The sequence below is a fragment of the Bombus pascuorum genome, chromosome 12 (assembly GCF_905332965.1).
Source record: "Bombus pascuorum chromosome 12, iyBomPasc1.1, whole genome shotgun sequence".
NCBI lineage: Eukaryota > Metazoa > Arthropoda > Insecta > Hymenoptera > Apidae > Bombus > Bombus pascuorum.
In genome coordinates, this window is record NC_083499.1 from 8,497,823 (window position 1) to 8,522,159 (window position 24,337).

Genomic DNA, 24,337 nt, shown 5'->3' on the forward strand with positions numbered 1-24,337 from the left:
TCCTTCTCGACGTGGCGAAATAATCGCCAGATAGGAATAAAAAGGACGAGAAGCAGGGCGAACGTCGAAAATAGAGAGATAACCCGTGGCGAAGCGGCTGAGCTATTTAGCGGAACCGTGAATTTGATCGACGAAATGGTACGTCGATGAAGAGAAAGACTCTGACGCGAAGCCGCGCATTCCGACAGCACTTTCAAAAGCCATAACTACGAGTTTCCAGCCAACTACGCACCACGTTACAAAGTTAGGAGCCCTTTTAGGTTGTTTGGAAAGCAGAGCGCGAAAATCGGCGTCTACGCCGATAGGAGTATTCGATGCTTGCCGATAACGTATGTAGGTAGGTGGCTAGGTAGGTCGGAGAACGCGTTTTCCTCGACTCCTTGGAATACTAAGAGAGGAGAAAGAGAGAGAGAGAGGGGGAGAGCTAAGCTTCTCGCGAGTTGGGGAACATTTTCGCGAAAAAGCCTCGGTCTGCTGCTTCTCACCGATGCCGTCAACGCATCAAGGCGAGGCAACGCCACCACGCAGAGTCGGGGATTTTCTTTGCATTGCAGCATTCGCGTTCGCGAATGAAATGCAGCCTCTCGGATTCGGCTGAGAGGTCGGATTTGTCTTTACCGAAACGATCGACAAGAGCGTAATTCGCCGCCATTAAAGCGATTTTGGCTGGACCGAGATATTTCTGTGGCAAAAAGCAAGAGATACGAAAGCGTCTATGGTGGAAAGTACGCGACAGAGTGTGTACAGGGAGCGAAAGAGAAGATGGAAGATAAGATCGAGTTCGCGCGAGAGATCTCGTCGATTCGTAATCTCGTCGCAATTCGAGTTAATCTGGCGTTCGGTCGAGGGAACAGATACGCTGGTACCTAAATCACGACGGTTAGGCAGAGGCCCGAGGCGGTCGCATTATCGATAATCCGGAATCACAGATGTAACGTTGGCCGACCAGGCTCAGGGCGCACGTGTACAGCTCCGCCGTTGTCTTCGGCACGTTGACGCGCGACCCTAATTAATTTCGCGTTGTTCATTAACAAGCCCTGCCCGCAACGCTTAACGACGCCTCGGCACGGCGTATCCGTGCACCAGCAGTCGCAATATCCTCGCTCGTTGTCGCACCTGTGCTCTCCTTCCTTCTCTCTCTCTCTCTCCAAGCCCTTGTACTCTCGACGCACGGACCAAGACTCTGGCGTACGGACTGATTAACAGAGTAAACGACAGTCACCGATGGAAACTCGGCTGAATTCTAATTCGAGCAAAACACCCGCGTCCGTGACGATTCTGCGACCATCTGGAGCTGCAATTCAACTTTTATGCGATGAAATTAAAATTCTTTGACGAGCCGTGAACCGGATACGTGTGAAGATTCGCCGATGAGACACCGCGTTGCCGGACATCGAACAGTCACGGAACGCGAGGAATTTTAATGAATCTTGCACCGCCTTCGCGACATCCACCGCTAGTTGACTTCCCCTTCCGAGATGGATGTCTCCCTACGAGTAGCAGGAACAACCGCGAACCAACCTCTATCCAATCGCCAGACCTGCGATCGCACGAACCAACGGTTCGTGACTTTCGGTATATTCCGTGTAGCACTTGCTTAAAATCACCGGGGAATGACAGAGATCGAGGGTTACAAACGAGAAACGTAGTACGCCGCGCCGTTAAAACGAACAGGCTGGACGATAAGGCCACGTCGTTGCTCGTTTACGCGGCGACGCGTCTCTTTAAAATTCCCAGTGGCACAAGCGTCGGATAATAAAATATAGCCTCATAACGTGGCTTTAGAGAAGAGAAGGTAGAGGGAACGACGAGGACGAGCGCTGCGGTCCCGAGAGAACGGTGAGAAAGAAAAGGGGTACGAAGGATACCCGGGGATAGCGTAAGGGTTGAAGAAAGAACCAAGGAGAGATATTAACGTAAGCAGATTCTATAAGCAGCAGAACACGTAGACCGCTTCTATTGCATTACCATCCTGATTATCCCATAGTCATTCAGGCTGTCTTTACCCGTTCGCCACGCGTTCCGTATTACGTGGTTTCACGACCAGAAAGCGTTTCGTTAGCGAACCGAAAGTACCGAGAAAACTGCGATAGGGTCGACGTGTAATCGCGCGATATATCATCTTTATTTCCTACTCGTTCGAAACGCGAACGCATCGGTGCACTTAAGAGCGTATAAATATTTCTAAATGAAATTCCGCGACGCCTTTGCGCGTTCCGGTGCCCTCTTGTGCTCGCCATCACCTTCTCTTATACCTTCTTTTTCTCGGTTACCGTGAGAACGTTCGCGCGAAGAAAATTAGACGAGCGAAGGGAAAAGTATAATTCCGGCGGTTGGGTAACGACAATTCCTATATTACGCGCAGAGGAAAGAACATCTTTTTTGCGACTGAGGAGCAGAAGTTCGAAGTGAGAAAAACTGAGGAAGAATAGGGAAGAGAACGTGTCCAACCGGAGGAAAGTTTTGGTTCCGACCCCTTAACGCGCTTCCGCGTCGGGCGTAGTATCAGTTGACACGCTTTGAAACAAAATTCCCGGTCGAAGTAGCGGCTGGCTTTTTCTCTCGACACCGGTGGAAAATAAATAGAAAAACGCGAGCGAAGAATCTCGCGTCAGAAGCTGCCGGTAAAATTCACGCTCGGTAGAATCCGGTGGTACTCTTTAGAAAGGATTCCACGGCGTTAGCAGCAGGACCCGGGTCCTTTCGAGTCCGGGCTAACAGGAATGAATTTCCAGCAGATGTTGCCAGCGTTGCTTACGGTCTGCCTCTCGACCTTAATATAACCAAAATTAACCATGCCGAGTCGCCCGTCGAACTAGTTTCCCATTTTTTCTCTTCGCTTTTTATCTTTTACCTTCGTTCTCGTTTCTCGCCATCTTGCGTCGTGGAATTGAATCGAACCACTGAGAACGATATTCGCGATACCTGGTCAAAATTATTATCTTCCAAAATTTCGTTCTTCCGTACGGTGACAAAGTGGCGATGCAAAAGAGCAAGCGTCCTCTTCGTTGCGAAATGAAGAACGATGGAAAAGGTTGCAAAAATACAGTATCGAAAGCCCGTTCGGTAAAACGGACGAAGATTCTTACGTGACAACATTTTCAAACGAAAACTTTAAACAACAGAAGAACAAGATATCTTGCCCAGGATACACAAAACTCTACAGCGTGACGACGATTCGTCAGAGGTGCGTAACAGACGTTTATCTTCTTCAACGGTCCGGAACGATTTGCTGGAAGAGCTCGGGCATCTTGTTCTTCTCGTAGCCGTTGACACGGCTAGCGTACCTTTATGTAGCTTCCCATCATTTGAAACTCGAATAACTCTGGAGAAGAAACGAGCCATCGAGCTCGATCATTTAACTGCTCAAAAAATACAAACTTTGCGTAACTTCGAACGATGTGTCACGCAGGAGGAGAGATCGGAGAATCGGACGGTGAGCATGGTGGAGTTTGAGCCAGGGGTGGAAGATCACGGGAAATCGATCACCTGTAGGGCCGAAAATCCAAACGTTACGGGACTGTTCGTGGAGAAATCCTGGAAGATCGACGTCGTGTGTAAGTATACGATAAATATATATTCTATTGCTCTTTTCACAGAGATCCCGATTCGTTTCTTGGTACGACGTTTTACGAGCGGACGTGACGTTAAATGCATATTCGATGATTCGTCGTGCTAAACTTGCTCCGCGTTCGACCGACGCTCCTTAATGTATGCATACGCGTCGCGCGAACGTCATAAAAAAATAGAGTATTGCCATGGGGTTGGCGTATCCCTTGCTCTTATCTTCTATCGAGGAGCATCGTGAAATCGGCCGATTTACGAGCGTTTTTACGTTGAACGCACACCTCCCTCCAGTCGCCCCTCTCTTCCTTTTTCCCTCCATTTCCTTTTTTCTCCCAACCTTTGTTTTTACAGCTGCAATAAAACGGCCTCCGCTGGATTTCGAACGAATTACAGCCGAAATTCAACGAAACCGATCGTTGGCGTTCTTCCGCGGAACCGTTTTCCGATCTAGTTGATCGTAAAACAAAAAAAAAAAGATATATGTGACATATAGGGACGGACAGCTCGTAAAGAGAAAAAAGATGCCGTCGATGAATTCGGTCGTTCCGATTGATCCACGAGCTTCCACGTTTCTTTTCTTCTCTCTTCTCCCTTTTGAGGACAAGGGGAGGTAGGTATTCCGTCATCTCGACTCGTTCCATTTCGCGCCCCTATGGACTTTCCTTTTTACCATCCTCGTTTCCTCGTTCGTGGAATCGGTTAAAAAGTCATGACGCGAACAGACTTCCTTCTCGCGCAGCGTATTTGTCGACTTCACCAAAAAATAAATTCGTCCGTCGCGTAAAAACCAGATCGTGAAGAGACGATCGTGGATAACACCACACGATCATGCGTTCCTTCTTACGAGATTATTGTTATTCGTTACGCATCTGCCTACTATATACATAGGCTACGAAAGGCTGTAATTACCTCGTCTTACATCGCAGCCACGAAACTCGTCACAGTGTGTTTCTATGGAACAACGATGGATCTGAAACGAATCGAAACTTCGGCTACTAACTTGTTACGCTTCCAGCGGATAAATCGAACGTAAATGTAGTTTCTGGTGGAAATCCCAGCGTCCTGAAACTTTATAGTTTTACACTTGTCAAGATCTGATTAAGATCTGCTTAAGATTTCCAAGATTCTTCCGATCGGAACGGAAGCGCAGCTCGTCGAAAGTGGCGTAACTTTTTGCAATTAATTATTTGGCAACTTTATAAGTAGAAAGTAAAGGGAACTGATTCCTCGTCATTGGTACGATTTTCCGCCGGTTCGTTTCAGAGTTTTCAGACCGTTTTTGTCAAACATTGTCCCGTAAGTAAAGTACGCGCGTAGATACGGCAGGTGTATCGACGGCAGGAAAGAAACATGCCCGATAGCGTCTGAGGAAAAAGCGCGAGAACAGGAGAAATAACGTCACGTCGTGTATCCAATTACGTTGACCGTCGAGCAGCATCGTTGAAATTACGCATTACCTTGGGAGCCGGCCCCGGCCCCGGGTTTTTCGTGCTCCACCTTCGTTTCCGCCCATACACACGAGCTCTCGATTCGCGAGGAACGGGGAAGAAAATGAAAGGGGAGGATAGTGGGTGGAATTTATTGCAATCCTGGATGAGTATCTCGCCTCGGCGGAAGAAGAGCGGAAAACAAGGGACAGGAGCGAAACGGCACGATGCAACGACGAAGGTTCGAGAATTAAAAAGTGGCGGCGTTGAACTTGGGGCTGAAGGGAGAAGAAGCAGCGGGTAGACGCGATCGAGCTAATTAATACTATCTCGAAAGAGCAGTACACGCCGGTGCACGGGGGGGAAAAGAAGAGCCACCGGAAAGGAGGAAATTTATCGTGGCGCGCGATAAAATCCTGCGAGAACGCCCGAAGAATAAACTCCCCGACGAGAAAGCGAGCTAAGAGGAACCGGTATGATTAAACTAATGAAGACGAGAGATACAAGAGGCAAAGAAAATACTGGAATTTTTCGAGGACGTTACATCAACCAGGAAGGAATCAGCTGCCAAGCGAGACCGTGAAGCAAGACTGGAAGACAATCGAGCTAGCGAGACCGTGGCCGATGTCGTCTGCTAGAAGAATACGAAGAAATTACGCGAATAAGCATGCGCCAAAACCCGCAGAGATTTGTCTTCTTTGTAATTCACCGGCAACCCTGTGGCCACCGTGGAACGACCGTACGTGGCAAGTATTTTGGATTAAGATAATCCCTTGACATCGAGACGGTCGTATATCACAGGCAAAGAAGCTTCACGGTTAGGAAAAAAAAGGGAACTTTCGAAGGGACCTTCGAAACCGGAAATACACATTTCGTATCGAAACTGTGGGTAAGTTGCCGCATAATGAGGACGAACCGAGAGAGCGTGCCTCGACCTGGTATCAGGTTAATGAAATTCTACGAGGGTGCAGCCTACCGTGACGATAAAACGTATCCAAACCCTTCAGCGTATTCTTTCTTTATGAGAAAAAATAGTAAAAGCTTGACAAGGGGATAACGCGTATCTCTGTTATCTATTATCGAAGAAAATCGTTCGCGATTATTTACTTGATCCTCGCACGTACACCTTCGGCGATAGGATCGTGTTTCTACTTTCGATAATTCAATCTAGACGCTATTCTATTCTTTCGTTGGTGATGATGATCGCTTCGATTAAAATCTGTTTCCAGATCCGCCGATCGTGTCGCTGAACCTTGGATCCACGCTAAGCCCGGAGGACATCAAGGAAGGCGACGACGTCTACTTCGAGTGTCACATCAGAGCTAATCCTCCCTGGTCGAAATTGACATGGATACACGACGTACGTATGATTTCATCGATTAATATTCCGCGTAATCAACGTCGCTGTCTCGTTGCGTTTCCTACGATTATAGCTCCTGGTGTACTTGTGCGGATACACGACGTAATAATTCGTTGATAGCGTGCGCTGCACGGATCGGACGCTTTTTTTTTCTTTTAACAAAGTTATTTCAGCCTTTGGAATACGGTATTTCGTGCTCCGCGGGTACACTATTATGGCGCTATTAAAAGCCTGGGTGTATCTCGTAAAGTAGAAGCTCGCAACGCAGCGGTACAAAAATTCCCGTACACTTAGCGTGCCACAATGGCGGAAACATAATATGCCAGATTCGCGGAGAAAAATCTCTGGTGGACAAAAAGGCAGCAGCGTGCGTCCCTAAATTTACAAGCGAGCTACGTTACAGGTAATTTACGCGACAACGTCCGCGAACGTAAAGAAAATCACCGTGGAGGGCACGTTACCGTAGCCAACCAAGTCTTATCCCATATAATGGCTCGTATATTTTACTGGCTAAAACTTTGAATCCTTTATTTGCATAATATATGAGATCGTTCGACAGGCTCGATCTAGTACAACGCCGTTAGAACGCGGAGAATTAAAGCGTCGCACCGCACCTCACCGCACCGCGAAACACGCTACGCTGAAAGCCGATCATCTCGCGGATTTATGGCGAAAAGCGATAAGAGACTTTCAACGTACTCCTTCTTGCCCTCCTTTTACAGGCAAAATTACGTTTGTTACCGTGAATGGCAAGTTGCTACGTTATTCTAACGTTTAAACAGTTGCCGCGTTAATTCCAAGGGGAACGAGCTTCGCGGAGAATAGAATTTCCCCTACTCTTCTTCTTTACACGTCGTTTCATAAGCTTCTCTCTGAAGAGTAATTTTTACCGCGAAGAAGATAGCGTTCGAAGAGTAATTCGCCAACGTTACAAAGTTTTTCGTTGTTCCTTCGCTTTATCGGTAGCGACGATTTTGCACGCGTCCACCTCAGCGCCAGCATTGAGAAACCGGAGAAAGTTTGTCGAAGGGATTCGGCTTCGATTTCGTAGGGGAGAAAGTTTAATCCAGAAGGCGTACGAGGTTGTCTCAGTTTTCCAACTCGTTCGTACGGCGCGAATCGGAATTCACGAAGGAAAGTATGGTCGTCCGATTAAAGCGTATCGCGTCGGGGCAAGGGAAGCCAGAAAGTCCGACGTCTCTTACAAGGGGAAAATGACCAAAGATACGAGCACTTTCTTTTTCCTCTACCGTGTCCTCGCTGCTACTCTTCTTCTCTTTTTTCCTCGTTTACGTTAATCCAGCCTCTTGTCGTTCTCGCTCGCCTCGTTCTTTGTGTTTACTCGGGAGAGACGTTTCGCTGGATACGTGTCGTAGTTCGGGAAGGACGCCGGCGAGGAGACAGGTTAACGGTAGCCTGGTAGCAGCTGCTACGGCATAAGAGATTTCCGTCGAAATTGCATCTTAAAAATATGATTTGACTTCATTCTAGGCGAGCAAAGCGACTATCGTAACCTCGGCTTTCCCGACACCACCCATCTACGCGCTGCTTCTTTTCGCATCCTTCCGTCGCTTCTCTTTCGCATCCGCCTCGTTTCCCTCGGTCGACTCGTATCGTCCGGTTTCCAGCTGTCGCGGTTGCTCGTTATTGTTCGCAGCTTCGATAACTGAACTATATAAACGCGCAAATGGAGTAAGTTGAACGCGATCGATATCACGAATCGCTTTCTGATAGATCGTGCAGCTAACTAGCTCCACGTGCCGAAGACGGCCCTTTTCGCTCGATTAAAAGGGTTTGCCTAGGAATTACAAGAGGCCATCGACACGTTCAATCTGCCAATCAATCCCAAGGTAGCAATCGAGCCAGGATTCCGAACTGTCGGTCTTAAAAAAACGCTTGGAGCCATTGGCAGCGGCAGTAACCTTTTGAATGGCGATCGTAAAGACGAAAGAAGAGCAGCGAACGGAAGGACGACGCAGCATCGATAGGGACAGCAGTAGAATATTGGTTAAAAGGTAAAGAAGGGAGAGAAGAGACGGCGGAAAGTGCGGGGAGGGGAAAGAAGGAAAAACGAGGAAGGCAGAGATAGCCGCTATAATGGGGTACAGTGATTAGGCTGGCTGTACCATTCACCAGGACAATAGAGACGTTCTGTAGCTACGCCAAGTATCGACGAGCCAATCGGCCGCTCGGGAAAAGACGTTGGAAGATTTTTCCCGACTCTTCATCTTTCTGATGGCAAAGTGGATTGACCGACTAGACAACCGGAAGAACTCTATTAATGTCCTCCTCGTCCACCTAAATACGAGGCAAGAGATCAAATACTTTTTGCCGGAGAAGCAGGCTCTTCTTAATCTTGACACCGTCATCGATATGTCGGACACGCTACTTTTCCGCACTTCTCTTTCGGAAATAGCCAATTTCTCGGCAGAAACAAGAAATCGATACAAAAGGAAATCTCGCGCGGATTCCAGCGAAGATGCGAGTCTTGGGATCGAATTTTCCTATCGAACGAGATTACGGCCCCGTCGTAATCGCTCAGAAACGCCTGTAAGCTTAGAATATTATGAAAAGCACGGTATTCGTAAAGCGAACGAGACTTTGAATTCCACACGGTTGCGCCGTTGATTTTCAAATGGACGTTATTTCTGCTGTACACCGATCAGTCGTAGGAACGACGCGAGGGTAATGGGCTTTCTCGCAATGAATCGGTCGAGTGCATTTTCCACTGGCGTGAGATTCAATCCGACAAGTCCAGGACTTAATGCGGAGAACTGGCTGGAAGGAATCGGGCAAGGGGTTGCGAGCCGGAAATAGGCTGCCGCCGGATTCGACAGGCCGTACATCAATCAATTTCACCGACGTGGCGCGGCGTCGCGATCGAACAGCCGTGCCGGAATTCCGCTCGGATTCGTTGCCTTCGACCGAAGCGAGAAGAGCCTTTTCTTCCCCCGAATCTCGATCTCCCGTTGCTTTTTCTTCGGAGATGCGGGTCCCGGTGAAATCGAATCGGATATCAGTCATACGGTCAACCAAATTCTGTCACGAATCTTTTCTATCTTCTCTTCGTCTCTCCCCGCGCAACAAGTCGGTCGTTCGTTACTTTCTGTTCGTTGAGAAATATGGCGCAAGCAGCGCGCACGAACCTCTTAAAATACTTTCGTCGCGCTTAATACTGGAACCCGGTTGGAAAAAGGAAACTCAAAGAGACATCGAACGATCGAGTAAATTACAAAATTTCCGAGCAACTCGGGGAATTCGAGCAAGGGGAGCTGAGAAGTTGCGCGACGCGGTGCTGCGGCCAACGGCACGATACGAAGAAGAATCGAAAACGTAATCAAAGATAACGAGGGAAGTTTTCCGCTACACGGAAGGGTTTACAGCATTTATACGAGGCACGCCGGACGTCGAAGGTACGAGAAGATATTCCCTGCTACGAAAAGAGGAAAGAAAAAGAGGGACGAAAGGAACGAGAGAGAACGTAGCAGGCTGAAAGCAGCCGCGGAAGCATCTTCGCTTCACCTTTTTTCCTCGCGTCCTTCCGCATTCCGGACCGCAATGCATCATCCTTGCCGGTCGCAAATGTGCCAGCCATCAACCCCTTGGTTGCGTCAAAGTCGGGTATCTCGACATCGCGTATCGATTTCTTCGCGAATCGCTCGCGTTCATCGATCATCGACGTGCAAGCTTCCAGCGCGCGAGAAGACGAAAAAATCTCGTGGAAGAAATTGAACGCGACTCAAAGCCGTGAATTCCATTCGATCACGTTGGAAAAAACGATGAAACGAACTCAACTCTTTCTATCTCTCTCTCTCTCTCTCTCTCCTCTCTCTCCTCTCTTCGAACAGAAGCAAAGCAAGAAAATTGACATGGAATACCGAGCAACTTTGAAGCTAACGAAGCCCATGCTAGTCTGGCTTGCACGCGATCTTCTCTGTCATTGATAAATCGCTTTAAAACAAAACGAAGCTAAAAAGGGAGGAAATCGCGCGTCGCTGGCGTAACAATTTCTCTAACGGAAGTATCGCGACAATGCCGCCGATATAATCACGATGAAAAATTTTCAGGCAATCCTCGCGCTACGAGCTACGAAATCCTGGCCACAAATCTTGCGGAAGGGTGCTGCCGCCCTGGACGGGGCCAGCAGAGAGCATTTTTTCTTCCGAGGAAGCTCCTTTGCCAACAGAGCACGGAGGAAACAGGCAGGCAGGGTCGAACGTAACGGCTCGCGTCGAAAACCGACAAAATTTACGAGCGTTCGTCGTGAACGCGTTAAGACGAGCTTCGAACGAGCGTGTAAAATTTAATGGAACGAGAAACACAACGAAAGACGAAGGTACTTACGTAACGTTCGATGTAATCGTGTCTGTCGATTAGAATATTTTTTCCGGCAAGCGGACGCGAAACTCGGACAAAGATAAATTCGATTTTATCGACGACGCGGCACGTCTGCGACGAGTCCTGTCTGTATGGAACGCGCACGAGGAAAAAGAAAAAATTAGAGGCAAAACTGGCGAGAGAAGAAAAGACGAGACGCGCGTGTGTGCACGAGCGCACCGGAAATGCCGCTACCGTGCAACCTATTCGACCGGCATACTAGCTACCTCGTCTCTTTAAACCGTCGTTCAATGCTCTCGGCTTCTTCTCCATGCTACGTCTCGAGTACGCTCGCTGGCTCGTTCGTCGACACATTAGTACGTGTACAGAGCGATTCGTGAAAATACAACTGTTCGAAGAGAACAGATCTCTCTCTCTTTCTCTCTGCTTTTCTCCGTTGCTCGCTTTCCGGGAGCGATCCACGTCCACGATAATGGCTTCCTTTAACGCCGCGGAAAAAGTTTAAACGCGTAATCGCGTTCGCTGCTGGCTGCGCTTTCTCCTTTGCCTAGTTCCTTTTTTCCACGTTTTCGCCACCGGGTGATAACCGAATTTTCAAATCGAACGGAATTTCCATCGACCGAGGAAACCTGAACTCGCGAGTTCTGGTACACGCATATTCGATAGAAACGACGATCTTTCGCAACGAGGCTGCGATAGCGACGTCCTTGTAATTCTCTAAGCGTCCGCATCTCTGGCGAAACTGAAATAATTCGCCTGCTCTTCTTTTCTCGCTACGACGTAATTCCAGGGATAAGATCGGGAAGGAAAGATAGATATCGTAAGAATCGTTCGAAAACACTGGCGAACGATCGATGACCAAGTTTCTGGTTTCTAGATGGTAGAAAGAGGAAGGCAAAATGAATTTCGCTTAGCCTTTAGACACGGCGGGGAAACGAAGAAAAAGACGGAACGAAAATAACGAATGCAAGGGCGAAAGGGTGAAAGGGCGAGACGGAAAAAGGGAGGAAGGAAGGAAGGTGGAAAGGAAGCACAGCCACGAGTTGTTGGCAATTTTTCAAGGAATCAGTGCGCCGTCTGACCGGAATGAACGCCCGCCTCTAGCCTCTTTTCTTTCCTACCCTTCTGAATCGCCTTTTTTTCTTCCCAGTCTAGCAGGGCAAGGCTACGACGACGTAGAAGAAGCCCCGAATCGCGACCGAGTCGAATTTTCTCACCGGAGAATTCCGGCAACCGAGCTTTAGATCGGACTAGAGAGACGAACGTATCCTACGAAACCGGTGAACCTTTTTAGAATCGAAATGCAAGAAGAAATTCGATGAATCTTACGGGATAGGTGAGGTGAACCGAGCTTCTACGACGAGATCGAACGAGCCAGATATTCGAGGGTTCTGTGTTGTCCTCGGCCGATCCACTTCCAAAAGATTCCTCGTAATCGGGTGTCGTCGATAACATCTTGCTCGTTTCGCCGTGGTAGGGGCAACTTAACATCGGTACAGGAAAAACTGCAGCATGGAAGTTAAGAAAGTCGGAGTTGCCGGAGATTAGAAAGGAAAAGAAGAGGAACGTGGCGCGAACTCGTACCCGGGGGATTTGCCTGGAAACGCGACAAACGGTCGACAATTTACGTTTACGTATAACTTACCGGACTCGTTAAAGCGAACAGAGTTACAGTAGCGCTGTATGCAAGCCGTTATCGGACGATCTTCGATAAAGCGGGAGATTCGTCCATTTTCCATTTTCCAAGGCGGCTGCACCGGCTAACCTTGGAAGGATGCGTGTACGGAATATCACGAGAGCGTGTACGAAAGGACGGTTAACACCTACTTTATGTAACGGCGACGTACGAGACAATGCCGTTGGCCCATTGTACCCGGATGGTTGTATGTACCACGTGCTACGAGTAATTCCACCCTTATACCGGATTCCGAATATTCTCAAAATGAAGCTCCGGGCTTTTGGGCTCCGTTCCAACTGTCTCTTCCTGCGGCTAGACCCGTTGCATAAAACCGCGCACACTTGCCCGCCTCGCTCTTGTCAGGTTCAAACGAAAAGTTTTAGTATCCTCAGACCTGACCTCCTGCCGCTTCGGATACCGTTCGAATATCGATACCATTCTCGACCCAAGTTTTCTACTCGTAACCCATATTCATCACCAGGTCGGTGAAGAAACGTTTCGGTAACCTTAATTTGCCAAAGCGTCGTGAGAACCGCTGCAACGAATTACGCGCCCTCGCAACTCTTCGCGATTTACGACACGTCGGCGCTTAAAGCCTCGTAAAATCAGTCGCGAAAGCGATCTACATGGAAATGTAAATTTCACGCGGATCGTGTTCACGCGTAACGAGCTCTTTGATGTCTCGGTGTAGAGATGGGCGGCTGACAGAAAAGGGTTAAACAAGTTAGTCGCCGATGGAGTATCCATATCCAGAGAATGGATTTAACGACTAAGTTGGGCGATCCTCGTTTACCCCTGCGAAATCTGATTAGGAGAAGGAAAATGTTTCTCGCAGGTGGTTCCATCGAGAGGAGGATCAAAGGACCAGCTCGTTTTCGGCGAAACCGTAACAGGAAAATGGAATTAATAACGGCAAACCAGAATCTAGAACGCGATCCTTAAGGGGTTCTAATTAACGCGTGCGCGGTTACGAACTCATTATGCAAGCTGTCTAAACCATGGAAGAAGTGGTAGGCGACGCAGCATCCGATCGACGCGTCGTTATCCGAATTTTGCTCGTCGGTTGGCCAATCTTCGACCTGTGGGACAGTCAGTCCGGAGATTGGCCGCTTTTCAATTTGCCGATCTCTCTAGGAGTTGAGAGCGCGACTCGCTTCCGATCTTCCATAGTTGCAACGAAACGCAAAGAAACGGGACTGTTTGCACACACGGAGGAGGATAGTACGCACGACAAATGGTGGAAGAAGGTGCAGGGGTGGCAGGTGGCTGGGTAGCCAGGTTACTAGCCTTCGTTGGAATTGGCTCGCAAACGATAAAAGACAAACGAAAGCTCTCGAACTGTATCGTTGGTTCGTTTCTAGCGTGATGAAACGACGAGGGAAAACACAGGAGGAAACGTGGAAAGGTCCAGGGGAGTCCCAGCTGGAGAGAAAATGGTAGGAAGCGAACGGCAGCCAGGCGCTCGAATAGAAACGTCAAAGTTTGCAGCTACTTTTTCAAAGCGAAACGTAGGTAATATGCGACTCGAAGAGACGGTTATCGATGTATCGATTCGGAAAACGGCGAGTCTACGATCGTTGACTTTAGCCGAGTTCCTCCGTATATCGTGTGCACGATAAACGAAAGAATTTGTAACGGGACTTTATAAATTAACGATCGTTCTTTCCCAATAGGAAAGCTGCGAGTTACTCGGTGAACGAACTGCGCGAATTTAAAGAAAAGAAGGAAAGAAAAGAAGTTGTTGTTGGTATTGGTCATAAATTTTTCTAGTCCCCTTAACGAAGTATAACGTTTAACGAGTCTTGACTGGCTAGTAAATCGAAGGTAAACCTCTGGCCTTAACCGAAGCTTAACCTATGCTAAGCGAGCTAAAGCTCCTTGACTGGACCGTGGAACACGGAAGAGAGGCAAGTTGCATAGATTACAATCCGACTCGATCGAGTCGACGTATTTTCGACCCTTCCGTGCCGCCGAGTTTATCGATCGTATCCGAGATCTTCCCATCCGATTAAGTTCTTTAAGGGATTAAATCTAGCGGAATTCCTCGTTTCGATTTTTAATTCGTCGCTGAACATCAGCAACACGAATTAGGATAAAGACGAATTGAAATTCCTGGACGGTCGATCGACCGCGAGTAATTAAGTGCTCGTCCGTCGATGCGAAACCTATCCAACGAAAGACACGATTCTTCGGGAAGAGAATGTGGCTGCGAGCCGAGATTATAAAACAATCGAACAAAGCCAAAGGGGGACGACGAAAAAAGAAAGAGGAACAAGCTCGAAGCGGAGCGGAAAAGGGGAATGGAAAAAAGACTGGCGGGAGGAGAAGAAATCTTGATCTGTTCTGACAGTCTGCGCCACCTTCTCCGAGATTCAAATGGCCTCGTTTCGAATCGATTTCGAATTATCTTCGGCGAACGGATTCCTGCGGAGGAGTGGGGACAAAAGAAAGAGAGTCTATCGGTGTAATGGAGAAAACGAGCTGCAGACAGAGAAACAGATATAAGGAATGAAAGTAGTGCGACAGAGAGAAAGAGAAAGAGAGAGAGAGAGAGAAAGAGATAGGAAAAGCGAGGAGAGGAAGGGACAAAACGAAGATGGAAAAAACGAAGACAAGTACAACGGGGAATTTAAACGAGGAAGAGGACGACTGGCGAGAGACAAAGACAAGTTCGAAGGACGTCTCTCGTCCGATTAAACAGGCGCGGATGCATTTGGCACGGTCTTCGGCTAGTAAGCCGTGTCCCGGTTTTACCTACTTGTTGGCTCTAACCCTTGCCTCCTTCGGTAGAGCGTTCCTCTGCGAACGAGATCCATGGTTCGCGATCGTCCTTTGCCTGTCGGCTAATTGAAACGCGATCCACCGAAACATGCCGAAAGAGCCGGAAGAAACTTTTGGGCGTGTCGTGTTCTCCGCTTGTCGACTCGGTGTTTAAACGAAAATACCCGGGTGAAACGTTCGGGAAAGGAATACGATCGACATACGACGGTCGAATCGTGTTCGCTGCAACTTGCAGACAACTCTGCAATAACAGAGCGTTACGTTTGCTTCGTTCTTCGTTTTGTTGCACGGAGCGAACAGCAACGAAATAAGATAGAACGAAAGTCTGTCCCAAACTGGCCTAATTAAACCTGGCATCGTGTTAGGTTGAAAAGACGCGCTCGCTTTGCTATAAAGCGTGGATAATAAGTACTTACACGCGTAAAAGCGTACGTGGGTATACGGACGATAGCCTGTTCTCGTTGCATAGCAGTAGTAGACGTAGTTCGTATGTAGCGTCTCGGTTCTCGTTGCCGGCCTCGTCGGCAAGGCGTCGAGGCCTTTTTTCCACCGAGTTGCTCAACGCTGTCATGTTAATTTTCCCGGAGAAGGAAAGAATTCTTGAATCAAATGCATTCGTTTCGTCTCCTCGTTAGACGGGACAAAAGAGGAACGGTACAAAAGATAACGAAACTAGCGACTCTTTTCATCCGGTTTGATTAAACAACTAAGTGCACCGTTGTATCGTCCTTAGCCATGCTCGACGGTTGATAAGCCGTCAGCCTGGACTTCCGTTTCTCCCGTCGGTTTCCTTGTCAATCCCCACAAAGGAATACAAAGTCAAAGGATTTCAGGTGATAAAGAATACCGCGTTATTATTCGTCCACGGTATCGAGCGATACCGTAGCTTCGCAGGAAACGCGAGACGTTAACTAACAAGAGAAGCAACGCTCGCCCGAGCTCGCTTTTTCTTCTCCCATCCCGATTTCTCTTCTTGCCTTTTCTCCGCTGTGTCGCGCCACGTCGAAACGGATAAATTTGTAACAAAGACGGCGGCCAGCGTAACATCTCTGATCGTAAAAGTTATCGAGCCACGTTCTTTCCTCCAGTCTCTTTCCCCGAATAACGTGCTCGCAATAATAAAGGATTTATCCATTCTATATGCTGCCGCGACGTTTCCTCCTCGATAACCGAACTTTATAACGAGAAAAAATAGCGGCCGTCGCCCCTCGCCGATGGAGAACCACGACGTACGTTAACTTTGTCCTTGACGATCGTAATTACTTCTAAAAATGCACACGTTTCGCGTTGAGTAGAAAAAGGTGCTGATAGATGATAACACGACCGACAATGGAATCGCGAGGAAGACGCCTAGGTGGAACGGCTCGGTGCATGTTTATCTCTAATTTATCGCGAAGGCAGACCGTAACGAGAAACGAAATCGCGATTCGAAATCTACTGTTAGCCCGAGCACGAACGAGAAAGAAATGGATCAAAGTCGAGCTGCCAAGCCGATGCGGATACCTTCCTTTCGCGAGTGTTTCATCTTGGGAAAAAGAGCACAAAAGAAACAGAAACAATAGGTAGATTTTTTTTTCTTTCGTTCTTAAAATAAACGAGCGTCGCAACGTCGCGTAATTCCTATCGATTCTAGTTTAAGACGCGTTTAATAACCGACCGACAGAGGCCGGTGTATTTAAAACGAAAATTCTTGTTTGCAGAACCAAATACTGGCGCATAATACGTCAGCCAGGATAATCTGGTCGAATCAGAGCCTGGTACTTCAGAGCGTGACTAGGAGTAGCGCCGGCAAGTACGTGTGCGCCGCAACGAATGACCTGAACGAAACTCGGAGCGAGCCTCTTCATTTTCGCGTCAAGTGTGAGTATCTCCGCGGCTCGTCACGAGAACCACTTCAACGATCCGCCTCGGAGCGTACTTTATTTTAATCGAGCGGACTTAATCGAGGATTTTCCTCGGTACTCGGTAACGAAGCCGGCATTCAACGACGAGCAACGAACGCCGTTCTCGCGCATACGGTTCACCTGTACTACTTTCGTCTATTTATTCCGAAACAGCCAACCCGAATTCCTCTTCCTCTTATTCCAGTTGAATATTTCAGTCGTACTTAGTTTTAGCTACATTTTTGATATCCAATTCCCGTTTTACACCGAGCAAACCGCCAACCCGCGATGCGACCTCGAGAAGCAACGCTCTCGTACCTCGGCACCGCGATGTACAAATTGAATATGTCGGTTTTAAAAAACGATGGACTAAGATAGATTTTTCTCACAGGCGCTCGTTTCGATAAACCGAACGTTTAACGCCGCGGTATCGGACCATATGCTTGTCCACGTATCGATACCGTTTGCCCAACATATCCAACATATCGACATCGATGTTGATCCAATGGTCGTCGTCACGTCGGGTGCGCCGTTAACCGGGCGACGACAGCCTCGACCGCTGTTGGATCGTGACTGTTTCGTTTCGCGATACTAGCAGAAATGTGCTCGTGGCTCGAAGTGATTTTGACCGTTTTGCACGCGAAAACCCATTTACCCGATACTTTTAGCCACTTAAATCGTAGTTAGAATAGGCGAACGTTAACGCGAAATCGTAAAAACATAGTCGGCCGATCGCCGCTCGGCCGCATATTCTGCACGGAGAATGGGAATGGTTTCCGACATCGAATATAGATGCACCGTGAAAACAAGCCCGGAACACGATGCCCGATATTTAACTGCGGCTCCTGACGGGCTCGTAAAGGACAAGGAAACGAGCCAGTATAAGCAGCAATCTCGCGGGAGTTTGCGAATCGAAGTCAACCTCGTATCTGAATTTAGTTTCCCGGTTATTACATCATCGCCCCGATCCTGGGAATGACATTTGCTTTAGGCTATTCACGTCCGCCTCGAAGCGGCGTGGTTTCCTTCGGTCGGAATTTAAGCCAACTTCGATCGAAATGTCGACGCGTTGATCGGTCTTACGGAACGCCATACGCCGATGATACTTTAACCAAAAGCGTTCGCCTGCGTAAATTTAGATTATCTGCTTATATACGAGCACGTTGCCAACGAAAAGAGTTAGATTTACGACGAGCGTTGGATTAATTCCGCGAAAAGAGAAATTACGACTTCGTGCCCGTACGATTACACGCAAATCATCCGATAAAGCTGCTCCTTTCATCAGAGAAAACTAGGAATAAACGCGAGGGAAAACGGAACGAACAGGTTCAAAGGGCCATTCGATGAATGAGCATATTTTTTGAAAGCCGTTTCAAAGTACATGTCACAACGTTGCCCGCAATTAAGCAGAGTCTGGGGGGGAAAAAAGCGGAGCGCGCAAGCTGTATAAAATCAAAGAGCGCCGGTTCTTAAATCGTTCCATCCGAACGTAGCAACGTTTTACCGATATTCGTGCTACTCGAATAACGTGTATCGCGACATCGCGTTCGATAATTCTTCTCATTAAATTTCGAGTTACGGACTCGGATTTCTGTCCGCGGCGTTAATTGCATCGGGAAACCAGTGTCAACCGGTTTTCCTCGTCAAATTTTCTGTTCGCGGTGTTCGCTCGGTTTCGATAAGAAAGAACGAAAGCGTGACGCCTTTCCCTCCGCATCAACGATTTCCGCCAATATGCATTTTAACCAATACTTCCCGATATTCTTTTATATTTATTTCAGTCAGCCGTCCGGGCCGACACATTTGCAATTTAATTCCTTCGTTGCAGCAATATCGTTTCACCGAGTCTTTTGTCATTTATTCGTTGAATCGTTAAACACCTGAATAGAAAATATCGAAAAGAAATGGCCAGCGATTGCGGATGGAAAAAGTAATTACAGAAAATATTTATTCGCGCTCGTACTAAGAAACGAATGGAAACGAATTAAACGCGTAAAGTGCGAGGCTCGTACATCAGTCGCATCGAAATGACCGGCAATAAGTCATACAGATACCACCTATGCGCGGTACGATATCGGTCGCGTGTGATTTTCACGTCGGTAACTTTGCGGTTCGACTCTGTCCGCAACCTTTCGTTCTCGTGTTTCGAACCTGTTCCCTCGATTTCCTCGTAAATAGCATGGTCTAAAGATGCAAAGCAGCTTTTATTCCTAAGCGTTGTAAATTATATTTTATTCTTGGAAACTTCATTCCTGTAAACCATTTTTCCTGGTCACCTGTTAGTTATTTCTCTTCTCTTTTTATAACGTGGCTTGTCACTCCAACCGCCCTGCTACTACACTTTTAGGATCTTCAAGCTTTCTTTTTTATTTCTGAAATTCTTTTTCTCGTGTCTCGCTTCTGTATTTCTTATTCCTACAACTTTCCTTTTTTCGCTGCCCGTCCTGTTCTCGTTTTATCGCCTGGATCTCTTTTTGTTGACACCTTTGCGTTATTTTTTATCGCTACAATTTCTCATTCCCAGGAAGCTTGAGTTTTCCCGTTGCTAAAATTCCTTCTACAATTCCTCCTCCGTAACAGGATTGCTCCTCCAAATGTGGAAATTTTTCCATGTCCCAATTTCATCACGACAGAGTACAACCAAAGGGAAACCCGACAAGTGATACATTATCATTTCCCATCATTTGGATGAACACGCTATCCACGGTAGTACATAATTGGAGCCGGAAAGTGGTTCTTCAAAAGCGTCCAGCCAGTTGGTTGACGCAAATGATTTTCGAAAGCACTAGTTAATTACAAGGGTGGACGCTACCCTGCGCCAAATAATCAGTCAACAGGAAAGTTTTGATAGCATATATCGCTGTGCGCGTAAAAATTAAAGGCGAAAAAAAACCGATTAGAACCTTCGCACGTACGCGCTCGGTATTGATTACTTTTTGACGAGAAAGATGAATATCCATAGTACTAATAATAATAGTAATAACAATTGTTCGATCCTTTTAACGTTGGAACAACGATAAGTATATGTTTAAATGATTCGTGCGAACCGTTAAGGTTATTTGATGTATGTGGAATCAAAGAAACGCGTGGGTAAATTGTAAGGTATTATAAGTATATATATCGTGAATATTAAAGTACAAAGTGTGGAATACAATGTAAGTTGGTCCAGATCCGCACGCTAGCAATGTTACCCTGAGACTAAAAGAACTCCTAAGCCAACGTCGCACATGTACCGCTTATGGTCTGTCATCGACGCATTCTTTTGTCTATGCGCTATCGATGACCTCGGCGCTCGAGAAAACCGAAGACCAGATGTAGAGTTTTCTTACAAATGGCGATCACTTCAACACGAACGAATCGACAGAATATCGAATAGTTGAAAATCAGAATTAACGCTTCGTAAAATGCAGCTTACTTTAGGTTGGAATTTATTTCATACTAACGCAAAGGATATAGAAGGTTGCACGTGACTGTGAGTATCGATGCATCAATTGGGGCGGTAGCTTGATACTATAAGTTAGGACCTCGCCATATCGTGAAAATTGCCATCTCGAAGATTGCCTCGGCTCATAAACGGACTTATGTTCAAAAGTAGCGGAAGTATTCTTTGCTTTCCGAGCACGATCCTGTCGCTTTGTGTTCATGACTGTCTCATCCATCTCTCCAAAACCGTATTTTACTCCTGCTCTTCAATTTCAAAGATCGAACCCGTGAACGATCGGACTTCCAGCTATGAGAAATAGCCGTCCGTTCGATAATCTTATTTGGGAATAACAATCATTGGAAATTTCGTTGGTTTTGCTATTGTCTATAGCAATTGCGCGATATTTGTTGGCAAGTGGCCTTAAAAAGTCATAATCCTTTTTCTTCTTTCAAACGACAAGATACGTGCACGAAGCGGCAGAAGAGACGGATGCAGGTGGAGATAGGAGAGTCAGATAAATTGGAAGAAATGTATATCACGGGAAAGGTAGCTCGGCAAAGGTGGCAGTAGTTGTAGGTGGGAAATCTTTTTACATCAGTCGCGAAACGATTTCATCCGAGCGAAAGCTGCCTCGTGACAAAGCTCCGCGAGGCATGCTTGGAAAATTTTCCAGCAGAAAGGTTAAATAAACGGTTCTCAGTTTTCGTAAGTAGCAGCACGCGTAACAGGTCGTGCAGCTCGTTTGATTATTCCAAGCCAGCGTTCCATCGATGCTAGCTAAATGTCGCCGTTTCGAGGATGCTCCAATTCTTTTTTACATTTCAACTTTTCCGACGTAACGTTCGATCGAGTGGAACACGTCGCGCGGTTGTGGCGTTCGATTCTCGTGTGACTGGAATTGAAAAAGCAGGCAGCGGAAACGGCGATAGATGGTGGTGATTGGGAAAAGGGGGAGATTCACGGTCGAAATATTTTTCAGTCGCGCCGGTTTGCAAGGAGGACCGGATCGTGGTGGTCGGAGCATCGAGGGGCGAATCGTTGAACATCGCGTGCAAAGTGGAGGCCGATCCACCAGCGCACAATTTCCGATGGAAATTCAACAACAGCGGAGAGACGTTGGAAGTAGCGCCGGGCAGATTCTCGATGGAGAAGTCAAGCGGCGTGAGCGTGCTCAGGTACACGCCGACCACAGAGCTGGATTACGGTACTCTGTCGTGCTGGGCGGACAATTTCGTTGGTACACAAGCGAGACCGTGTCTCTTCCAGCTGATAGCCGCCGGTAAGTATTTACCGGATCTCAGTAAATGTTACATCAGCCGAGTAGCAGCGACCTCGCGCTCGATCTCGAGTCTTCGAGTGGTCAGGAAATCGAGTTAAAATCCTTTCTACCGTCAGAAACCAGCCTGTTTACGCTGCTAAACTACAACCTTCCGTGTTACGTTTCGTCCACCCCTGAAATCGTGCAAATAAGACACTTTGTAGACGACCGGTCGTGCTACTCGCGACAAACTGCCTGTAAAATATCTCGAGAGCTTCGCTCTATTCGTCTTTCCAAGTAGACGCGTAGTTTGGCGACGGAACGAAGAGGAGAAAAAGTTCCGCGTGGAGAAATATCGAGGCAACGCGATCAGCCGAAATCTCTGGCAAACCGCACAAAAATTCCAGTGTTTAGAATCGGCGTAACGACGTGGTATTTCATTTGCATGCGATCGGAGGGAAGAAAGGCGGTGATTTGAAATTGTACTCGCGTGCAAACAGCAACGTTGCAATCTACGGCGCTTTTACCAAATTTCAAGTACGTTGTGAATCGAATCGATGGAAAAACGCGAAATAAATAGTGGAAAGCTTGGGCCGCTGCAACTCCGGCTCGAAAGTCCGACCTGCGTAAATTATTCAAAGAGCGCCGCATTCTTGCCACCCTCGGGACCGTACCAAACCACCAAGACTATTAACGCCTCAATTATTTACCCTTTCGAAACCAAGATTGTTCCATTTCTAAAGATCCTTCCAATTAGTTGGAAAGCGATCGTTAATCAAGCTGCCGGTATCACCGTTAACCGACCACTTATCCCACTCTTTATCGATTCCTACTCGCTTTTTTTACGCAACCGACCATTATTTATCCGCGCTAGCTACCACATTATATCACGTTACGATTGCATTTTTTCGCAAGAACACTCGCGTAAAAACCTATCGGCAGAATCAATTAATCGGTCCGTCAGAATACTTGAAACGCTCGTTCATTAACACTAACGCGTCGGTATAATCGATCGATTAGCGAAGGAATTATTATACGCGACGCACCGACGAATTTTCCCACGATAAACATGTTGATAAACATCATCTGCTAATAATACATCCGCGTGTATATACTTCTGCCGTATATCCGATGTGATGAGAATTTGATTGATTGAAAATAAATTAATTGAATTAATGCTCGGCGATTAATAGGTGCAAAACAATCAACAAGCATAACCGATCCGTGCGTTCGAAACGAATTTTTTGGAAGCCATTCGAGCCGTTGCTCGACCTGCGACCAATTTTCCAAGGGACCTTCTTTTCCGAGGGAGGCGCAGGCAGAAACGAGAGGTCAAAATCCTGACAGATATTCGGGAATTATCGCCGCGCGTACAATGCGATGCTACCAATCATCGCGCGGTAAACCGACATTAATCCGCGAGCGGATTTTCGCCGCGCGGCCTCGGCTCGATGTCTTTTTTTCCGCGTGTGATCGAGAATGACGTTGACACGACGACCTGCCGAAAACGTATTGACATTGACGAATACACACGCGCGACCAAATCGGCGTCCTTTCTCCTTTCTACGATCCTCGCAACGCGCATTTTCATCCCTTTTACCCCCTACCAACGTACTTTTCTCCTCTGCCCTTTTTTTTCCCTTTATTCGACAGAGAAATTACCCAGCAAAAAGATCGGTCGCAGCTAAGAGAATGAAAGAAGCGGCGGCGCGTTGCAAACTGGTGCTCTTTGGACGATTTATCGCTTATTCGTTCGCAGATATTCAAAGATCTTGGGCGTGTTACTCGAGGGCTACCGTTCGAAATGCCTCGAACAAATGGAACGTCGTTGGAACGCATCTCGGCTGAAACAATTTTTTACGATGTCTTACGATACCTGACGTTGGAAGAAATATCGCGAAACAATGTGCACTCGATGGTTGATGAAGCGACGTAAAGTTTCGAGTAAAATCGAGGCTAGTCGGTCGGTCGTCGATTCTGCTGGACCCAGTGACTGTTGTCGTAACCTTTGGCTGCTCTGATTCATCCGCAGCGACCCGGAAACCGGCCCTCGACGAAACGAAATTATTTTCAAATCTGTCGGTATTGATATCGGATATTGCGTGGTGGTTGGAAAGATGTTCGATGTTGCGACACGAGCAGAGCTCGTGGACTGCAGCAAGCTAACACGGGTCAAAGAAAGTTAAGCTGGTTATTCGCCTGGTTTTCGTGCATTGATCGCCACTGCACCGTAAAAAAACTGTTTTCCAGCGAATTTCCACTGGACGCGGCGAAATTTCAAAAACGAAAGAAAGAAATCGCTGACGCGAGAACGTCATTACCTCGGACCGATGTTGATTAAATAACAGACTCTGACTCGACGCAGCAAGGCGAGGCGGCGAGGTGGCTGCAACCAAGCTCGAATGGTAAAAAAAAAAAATAAAAAAATAAAAAGAAAGATTCATCGGCCGTTTCGCGTTTCCATTTTTCAGATAGCCATTCGAGTAAGTTAAAACGAAGGGAGTCGGTGCATCGGGAATAGAATTTTCAATCGCGGTTGAGATAAAAAGCGACGCGGCATGGGATGGCATGGCGTTTCACTGCTTCGCCGCGAAACCGCGCGGCATGTATTATGAACCGGA

General features: G+C 47.4%; 1 protein-coding gene across 3 annotated transcripts in view; it reads left to right on the plus strand.

Annotated features, from left to right (window-relative positions):
• LOC132913017 (nephrin-like) overlaps nt 1-24,337 on the plus strand; it is a 254,709-nt gene that overhangs the window by 213,448 nt on the left and 16,924 nt on the right. For all 3 annotated transcript variants that reach the window (XM_060970897.1, XM_060970899.1, XM_060970898.1), the window contains 4 exons: nt 3,413-3,557; nt 6,224-6,354; nt 16,852-17,011; nt 21,438-21,737. In XM_060970897.1, the coding sequence (XP_060826880.1) occupies nt 3,413-3,557; nt 6,224-6,354; nt 16,852-17,011; nt 21,438-21,737 (736 nt within the window). The remainder of the gene's footprint in view (nt 1-3,412; nt 3,558-6,223; nt 6,355-16,851; nt 17,012-21,437; nt 21,738-24,337) is intronic.